This window comes from Opisthorchis viverrini (assembly GCF_000715545.1).
Source record: "Opisthorchis viverrini unplaced genomic scaffold opera_v5_28, whole genome shotgun sequence".
Taxonomy (NCBI): Eukaryota; Metazoa; Platyhelminthes; class Trematoda; order Opisthorchiida; family Opisthorchiidae; genus Opisthorchis; species Opisthorchis viverrini.
Window position 1 is genome coordinate 909,333 of NW_008751684.1, and position 9,378 is coordinate 918,710.

The 9,378-nt window shown below is 42.4% G+C and overlaps 1 protein-coding gene across 1 annotated transcript in view; it reads left to right on the forward strand.

Annotated features, from left to right (window-relative positions):
- Window positions 1–670: 670 nt before the first annotated feature.
- Window positions 671–9,378, forward strand: part of T265_02330 (hypothetical protein) — a gene marked incomplete at both ends in the record, with an annotated part of 11,118 nt that continues 2,410 nt past the window's right edge. Inside the window, 4 exons of the mRNA XM_009166544.1 lie at window positions 671–707; window positions 6,416–6,563; window positions 8,117–8,325; window positions 9,130–9,320. Coding sequence (XP_009164808.1) covers window positions 671–707; window positions 6,416–6,563; window positions 8,117–8,325; window positions 9,130–9,320 — 585 coding nt within the window. The remainder of the gene's footprint in view (window positions 708–6,415; window positions 6,564–8,116; window positions 8,326–9,129; window positions 9,321–9,378) is intronic.

The following is a 9,378-nucleotide window of genomic DNA, read 5'->3' on the forward strand; positions in this document are numbered from 1 at the left end:
ATGGGATACATTCGCTGGACTAGACGGAATCTCAGCTGCATCTCTTGTTTATGCTATTCTTCAGCTGAATGTGGTTCACAGTGGTCGCCTCATATTACATTTGGTGGGACAACGAAGTAAATTTCCTCAAAGGAAAACTATTCATAGTTTCGCTGTGAACTTTTGGACTGCCAATGATCAGTTCCAAAAATATATCTGTCGCGATATCTCGAATATCGTAGTGACTGAAACATGAAACAGCCTGGTGCAGCAAATTCAGCTGCCTGGAGACATCAAAACCGAGGGATTCAGCTGCGTTCCATGTAAGTCTCTCGAAAAACCAAATTAGTTTGCAAATGAGTGTAAGTTCGCTAATTTTGAACTATTTGGTTTCAAGTAGAACATAAGGTTGACGGAAACTCGGGGACTGCGCTTACCTGATGAGCCCCAAGAAGGGCGGAACCGGTCGCGGGCTGTCGAGGATTTTTCAGCAACGTTATGAGTAGTGCATTACAAAAATATAGTTTCACCCTACTTCAGGGTCATCAGATAAGTGCAGTCCCTGAGTTGCTGCCAACCAACTTAAACAACGAACCGGAAAAAGTCGGACGAGCACCCTCACATACAAATTTATTGGTTGCTCACGGGAATTAATCGAATCCAGTATTCTAGGTAATTTCCCATCTGTCATATGTTGTCACATATACTCACGGAGAATCTGACGGTTGGTAAGCCATAGGCTCTTTATTTTCTCCGTTGTTTGTGGCTCAAAAGTCTGCCTAGAAATAACTGAGTGAAGCTTTTCACCCGTTGAGAGAGACCGATCGACACACAGTTTGGTGCGGTGGTCAATGGACCCCCAAATGATTATACTTGGACACGTCACGAACGTCGTCTTTGTTCACCACTGGAAAAGACATATGTGCAGTTATAGTTTGAGAGGTTCTGGTAGGATGAAATATAATTGAAAACGGCTCATTACTCCATGAAACACCGATTTATGAGGGCTTATTAAATACCCGTATCATAAGCAGCAATTAATGACAAACTTCGGTCAGGATATGGGCACCGAATCTCCAGTCTGTTACAATCAAACCGGGATATGAGTAAACGATCCTGAGGAGACAGTAAATTGCATTCAATTTTTCAGCTGTTATTTTGAGCTTGTGCAACAAGTAAGCTCTCTAACGAGATGGCGACGAATTGGTTTATCAACCAAGAGTATAAGATAAGGTACCTTTTGTTAGGGAAGCGTCCCAGCGTAATTAGGCTCGTTCAGCACCAAATGACTAAAGGATCTAAGTGAATTACCGATTAGCTGAAGCGACGAACATCTGAGGATGATGAGGTAAGTTGGAAGGTAGCAAAGTAAATGATGACTTTCAGTTCAGCTGGATTTGAAATGTAAGCTCGCAAGACGGATTGTCAAGTTTTTCTCATCGAAATATCGAAAAAAAAACGGAATGGATGGAGGGAGCAAATCGAACTGTTATTCAGCCACTCGTGGCCGAACGATTAAGTGTTCAAAGCACTAGCCTGAATGTATGGGTTTTGGTATTCCCCAGAGTTTCTTGACATATGCACTACTGGTGATTCCCAGTAAGGAAAAAACACCTGTGCTTTTCAGCTTCAATTGAAGGGCAAATCTCAGTTGAAAATGGTCAAATCTCCTTATAACACCATCATACGGTTTCTGAGAGATAGTGTAAAATTGACAGAACGAAAATTCATGGGTGCAAGGTGTGACTGGTCCGAAAAACAACCCACGACACACCTATTCCTAACTGGAACTCAGCAGGAGGATAGTACAGGATGGGACACGTGCCTTTTGCCCACCACTCCACCACTAACCACACTTGTGAACAAATGCGAATGCTGAGTTGCGTGTATTTTTAAGTGTCTTGAGAAAAATACGATTCAGTCATTTCCGGTTAATTCAGCATCCCCTTTAATCGGCCTTCATGCAACAGTCCAGTTGTTTCGGCCCACTGATGGTTTCATTTGACGTGGTCACTTTTATTTCATGGGAATAGGGTAGGCCACCAACGGACAACATCCTAACTGTCACTAACCCTCTGTGTCGAAGTGATGCCCACGCCGCTAAAAATTTCCACCGACTGTTACCCACAAACTAGCCAATACTTCCCAAAATAGAACAGGAATTATCCAATGAGAAGCATCTCCTTTCCAAAAGGTTAGCTTAATAAGACTTGCTAATGGCTTATTTTGCCCCCTTCCCTCCCCGTATCAAGCAAACTGGACTGTAGAGACACTTGGTGCAATAATGCTCTGATGGATGAACTAATTAGGAAACTTCCTGAATACCATTCATGGGTGGCGAATGAGCACAGTAGGTTGACCAATGTGAACAAGGCTCATTTGTCAATAGCGAGGTGGAACTGGTTCGCAGGGTTCAGGTGGAATTACCGTGGGTACGGTCGCGGCCGATTGGTACTCTCGTAGACGTGCGTAGCGGTATTCTGGACAGTTATGACGCTAGCGATGGTGATCGGTATTCTGTTTCCCCGCCGATATGTCCGGCAGAAACGACTGCGGATGCTGGGACAAAAGACAGCACGCATTCGGGACTAAGTTGCAGAAGTTGTGCACTTGCTACAGCAACAGCTTTGAGATTATGAAGTGAACGCTGATCAACCAGTGCCAGTGTCCGTCCGAAAAGGCAAGTAGTTGCAGCGTGCCGAACTTGGTTCCCCTTGAACTTTACGGAGCGACTAAGTGAGTGGGGCAAGCTTGTGCTTGTTCACTGTAACGGGCATTGTAAACCAATGCGGACTTGTCGACCCCGAAGCACAACTTCAGGAAGTAAGATAATATTTCCCAGCTTACAAAGAGATTTCTAGAAAGCAAGATGGTTGAAAAAGGAACACTTTTGATTTGTCAAGCTGTTTGCTAATAAGAAAAAAAATAACTGATCGTTCCATCAAATTTATAAACAAGTCAACTATCGCCGTTGTTGTGGCATCTTTATCTCACATTTTTTACTCAGTGTTGACGAAACTACAGTTGTCCACAATTTGGCCTAGTTAATGGCGTCTAATCCTATGTTTTCCGATTTTTTGGACGCCGGGAATAAGGGCAAAGCATTTTTTTACTTGACTATTAGATTAGAACTCGGCGGCACTCCTGTTTTACCCTTACTGAGAACGTAAATTCATATGTGAAAGGATTTCACCTTTTAGCTGCTCACTTTGTCAATAATTAATTGCGCATAAATTATCCATAAAAAAGTGCATACGGATTATCAGAACTGGCGTCTACATAGAACCGGATTGATGTATGCCGCATGAATGCCCGCCTCTAGCTCCTCAGGACAGACAAATTATGCTCCCGAAAGTTGGATTCAGTGTGTACTTTTATTGACCGTTCTAACCCATTTTACCCACATGCATTATTCTAGCTGGTAGCTAGAAACGCTAGCAAAAGGCGATGTCGCCACCAACATCACCGAGCATAAGAGTTGTATGTACCGGTTCACTGAACAGCTTTGGAGAAAGTGAGCTCGCATACATAGAAACTGTGGGCAACCACTGAGTTGAATCACTGAGTGTTTTATCCGAACATCTATCAACCCGTCTTTTGTTTCTCTCTTGTTTATAGCCCTTAGATAATCCTTTTGATCACGTGTTTGCCGAACCCTGCTTATGCACTGTTATACATAAGGATCCTGTTTTCACGTCATCATTATGCCACACTGTCGCATCTGATTGAATGTTTCAATTTGAGGAGTGCTATTAGTTGCACAGTACAAATGAGTGCGATGCGATCATGCCCTAAAGCTGGGCCTATCAGCACGGAGGGTCAGAATATTGGGACCCTGATGTCCGACAATGCCGATCGCGCTTTCAAACGGATTGGTGATCCGTCTACAAGGATAACAAACCAGAGAACTGCAAATATACCTCGTAGCGACAGGCTACAAAGTAATCTGAGTTGAATTGATGGTGGGAAACATATCCCACCTGCCTTGATGTGCTCCAAGCATTCAAAGATACGTATTGGATGAAGAACAAAAACAAAACTTCAGTGCCACGACCATTGAAAAATACACAGCTGGATAGTGTTTTAAATCTTAACACACTATCGGAATGTTCATACGGACGTTTGACGATCTAAACAAAGCCTTGGCCAACTGGGCAGATTTCTGAAGTGCGTTTTTTACAGTTTTCAGCGAACGTCACAACGTTTGGTGCGAAAGCTGTCGTGTGGAAGCTGCGTGTTGAAAACTTGCTGAAAACATACGCCGATCATTCGTGATTCCCACACGGACTTGAGCAGCGCTTTGCGTGTTCCCTATTGCGTGTTGGGTACTTCGTGACCAACCTGATAATCAGATAAGATAAACATGACAAACTTCATTGCATTGGTCTATCTTGAGTAAGTTTTCACTATCACGCCGACAGCCTGAAGCAATGAGTAAAAACGTTGTTTTTCTTATTTGATTGCATAAACTTGCTACCGGAAGATTAGATTTAAATCGGTAGGTGTCCAATATAGCTGCGTTTCTTTTAATGAGTTTACAATAGTTCTTCCTTAACTCCGGATTAGAAGAAAGGGCTTTCTTCCGTTTTTAAGGCTGCAGTGCCAAACTGTTATTCTCAAACTCGATAATCATTTCGCTGCAAGATGTTTTTCTTGATAAACTTTTATTTGGTTCAAAGAGCGAACTCTGCAGGAACTGAGGCTTATCCCCATAAGGTATTGCCCGGATATGCGATAAAAGTTTTTTTTGATGAGTTTAGTATTATTATACCGGTTAAAATGTAATGGTTGTTAATGTAATCAAACTGTTTCCGCCAAATTTGGACAGCAATATTCATCCAGGTCACGACATTTTGTTTTCGCTTTGATCCTATTTCCGGAGGCCACAAAAGTGAATCACTCTTATACGAAAAAAACGCTCGAGGTAACCGAATTCAAATGATTGGAAGTGAGTGATGCGTCCATTCTTGTAAAAGCGTTTCTTCTCTGGGTGTTTTGTCATGCTTAGAACTCACCAGGTGAATGTAGAAGCGTCGGTAACGTGTTCTTATGGTCATCACCGCTTATCACAATGCTACTAGTTCGGTAACTATGTTTATGGGCATGTTGAACAGGAATCAGAAGTCTTCTTGAACGTTTCCCGGAAGGTCGACTGCTCAAAAGCACCCAGGTATTATTCCTAACCACTCATGATTTTTTTTCGCACGGCAAATCGTTCCCAACAAAGGTGAAACCTGTAAAGTTCCTCTGGTCTCTTCAGTACAGATTAGCTTCACTCACAGGATTCACCAAACTAGTGTAGAATAATATTGGGTTTTGAATCGTTGCAATAAAACTGAACAAAAACCTGTGGTGACGTCTATAGAAGCGGAGAGTACGCTCGCTGTATCACGTTTTCTGTCACAATACGTAGGAGAAAACTTGTGAACCGTTGACCCCCTTGAAGGACAAAGATCCCTGCTTGAATGGTCTTCTGTCGATCAGCTGGGGCTAATAAAAGTCCGGTAAATCGCAAGTTCATGTTGTAACATGTGCTTTATGTGTGCTTATGGCTATTCTAATGAAGCAGTCTGACTACTAACCAAATATGTCCTGTCTAAGTGAAGGCTAATCACGCTGCTGATCAGTAACTCGTCGCCAAACGGTAAGGTGTTCAACCACTGGTCGGAAGAATGAGGGTTCAAAACCATCTAAATTTTTTGAGATATGCACAAAAGGATGAAATAGCTGTACAGTGTTTTTTGGATTTTCAGCTCAGTTGGTTTTACAGGGTTCAAAACCATCTAAATTTTTTGAGATATGCACAAAAGGATGAAATAGCTGTACAGTGCTTCTTGGATTTTCAGCTCAGATTGGTTTTACTGAAAGAGTGAATTCTCTTTTGAGTAGTCACCAGAAGTTAGGTTATCTGAGAAAATAAGCGACTGCTAAATCCAATGATCAAAACAGATCGATAAGCCCTTTTTAACTGTCCTTCATTGTAAAACATGAGTTGATAAATATTAGTCTTTTCTCGACCTCTGTTCCTGGTCAATACAAATGGAGGTTGCGAAACTAAATCGAGGGGTTCATGTAAGTAGAATGAGGATAGCGAAGAGTTTGCTGTTTATGTCATGATCGATTGGCCCAAGCTGGCAACCGTCGGGTGAGCAGCACATGTAACAACCAACTTTTGCAAGAGCACTTTCTGAGTGTACAGATTATATTTATTAAACTTAAGTGTGAAACGTCTGTCTTCCACTATTAAGGTGGTTAATTTACGCCTCAATCGATGCCCAGTTCAACTGCGCAGAAAAAGGCCATTTTACTAAGGCCATTTTACTAAGAACACTGGGATAAATATGAGGTAATGAAAGGCGGATTTTCATAAAGGAAACTACTCACAAGGTTGCTGAAAACTCCTCGACAGCCCACGACCGGTCTCGCCCTTCTTAAGGCTCACCAGGTAGGCGCAGCTCCCATGTTCCCGTCAACCCTATATTCTACTTGAACCCAAATTGGACTGATCGCAACAAATACACTCACTTGCAAATCCATTTGGTTTTCTCGGGAGACTCAATTGAATCTCTCGCTTATGATGTTTAGTATGCTATGAGTTTCAACCCAGATGAATTGGCTCACAAGAAGAACTCACACTCCCTTATCTTCGTAATCCCTGTGAACCGTACAATTACAATAAGCTTGGCACTCAGAATTTCTTATCCCGGAGTGAAATTAAAACTACAAATTTTCTAGGGAACGCCGAATATGTCTAGGTATACCAATTTGGTGCTGGAAGTAAGCACACATAGGGCAGAGGAATCCAGTCTTATCACCTCACCAAGGTGACTAGTTAAAATTTCAAACGAGCTTAGAGCGAGGCAGGTAGTTGTAAGCTAAGAAAACAGTACTTTGCCGAACCAGGAATGTGACAAACTTGAGCCCAAGGCGTGCAATCCAGTTAGTATTATCTTGTCCTTACTACCAAGGTTATAGGTATGGACTAAAGCGAACCTTAGCATCTGAGGTTTGTTTCATCGTGACCACAGAAGGAATTATCAGCTAACTCGGGAAGGTAGACAAAACAGAGTGTGTTTGCTTTTGTGAATACCGCTTCGTGGACGGGTATCGCGTAAATCCTGGAGCTCACTAAGTGAACAAAAATTAACCCTTGATACAGCGGTTAGTCGGTAATGCATGAGGTTGGAAAGAGTTGTGTGAGGGACGAGCGGAGTAGTCAAACTCATAGCGATAACCTGGATGCGCAGCTTTATGAATGATTAATTTCACACACTCCCGAATGAGATAATTTATTTCATTATTTTTAACCGCCCAGCGTAATTTTTCCACAGTCTGTTCTAGCTTTTGAAGTCACCCTGTTGGCGGTAAACACTGTCCAATGTCAGTTCACCGATCATGGTTGTAGGCCGAATTTCGGCATCGTTCATTTGTCACAGTTAAGGGTTGAATTCTGCTCACCTGTACTGGGTGATTACGTAGGATCATTCAGCAGCGATATCGATTTGGCGGAAATAGGATTACGGCATGACTTCAGTCGAGGTTTTTTTCCGAAACAGGCTGTTAGGGTTGATTTTATGGTTTTGTTGATACAACTGAAAACTGATGGACAAATATAAACAGAAACAGAATGTAGAGATGTGTATAAAGTGAGCAGATAGCTGAGTCATTGATGGCCAAGTACCAAAGCGGCGTTTGTTTAAAGCTGGTCCAGCGATAACTAGTTAAACTGGGTTGATTGTGTCAGTCGCTCTTGCGTGTACAGAGTTGACTCAGTGGCCTGGAAACTTTAGCTCAGGAGCATTCATCGTTTTTTTGGGGCAATTTCCGTCTTTAAGAGTGGCCTTCTACTGACTCCAGTTTGGTCCCGTTTACTGCGCGTCAACAATGGGCAAACGCCTTTCATTTTATGGACTTGGTTGTCGAGAAGAAAACTGGTGCTACATGAACCGAAAAATGCATAAACCTCTATAACTTGGTTGATATTTCGTATGAACGGAACACCGTTTGTTGCCTAGCGAAAAGGGTCAGAAAGTAGGGCTCATTTAGTGAGGAACTCTCTACTATGGGAAAAGCCTGAGAACAGAAAACCCATCCCTAGCAGCGACGGAGAAACGGCTTGTTGTTTTCAAAAGGCCAGTCTACATACGGCTTCAGAATACATTACGGATTGGGTAAAACCATTATTCAGAAGAACGGCATATGCTACCGGCCTGAAGCTTTCACCGCGCATTTCGCGAATACTCAGAACGAATCTCAAAGACAAGTCGTCTCTCTATGACTCATCACTTGTGGTCTGTTTATTTGTTTACGCGTACTCCGAAAACCTAATCGGTTGTAGGACTAGAGGTCTGTTACTGAGAGCTAGATATTTCTATTTGGAGTCAGTGGGATCTTCTGCTCCTCCTGTTTAATGTGATTCATTCTGCCTCTGGTTAGGAACCAAATATGATAGAGAAACCAACAGATTACACTGCTGAGCCTGCTGTAACTTCCTCGCCAGAACAGATAAGGTTGTCTATTGTCGTGCTCTGTGCTTGCGTTGGGTTGATACCCGATTCAGTGCTCAGGTACAACACTTGTTTGCGACTTAAATATCTAGGTTCCTTGTTCTTGATCATTTTCCACCAAAGCATAAAGATTTTTGCATTGTGCTCTCCTTTTTCTTTATTCCATTTAACTGAACTTTTTTTCATTCGTGTCTTCATGGTAGTTAACCGTCAGTATTTTCAGCTAGGATATTGAGGAGCATAAAAGCGTGCGGATTTCTCTGGTGGTTGCAAGCTCCTTCCAATAAACTTTCTGGTTGTAACGCTATCAGGTTCTGATACTAACTGATACTAACTGCGTAGCCACTGAAATCGCTCCGGGGGTTTTCCTCTGGCTGCCTATCCTATACCATCGATAGACGGAAACTATTCCCAGTCTGAAATCGCTCATAAGAGCTCATGTAAAATCGGGATCTTACAGCAGTCAATGACTCGTTTTCCACCATCACACGAGCATGACTGCCTTTACGCAAAAGTAATGAAATAGTGATTCCAAAGAATCCCCCAAAAGAGCCCGTCAAATTTCGGTGTGAAAAACCACTGAACGCTCGGAAAAGAAGAAATATGTGAACTACTAGACCTGTGCTTGACAACCTAATTTGAGTTCAATGGAGAATATTACGAACAGATCAAAGGAGCGTCAATGGGGTCACCAATCTCTGGACTCATTGCGGAAATTACAATGCAGAAACTGGAGTGAATCATACTACCAGATATCAAACCGAAAATATGGATGACATATTCGCTGTTGTAAAGAAAAATGAACTACTACGAGCGAAGGAACTGCTGAACAACGTGTTTCCCGACATCCAATTCACAATGGAAACTGAGGAGAACAACAAATTGGCGTTCC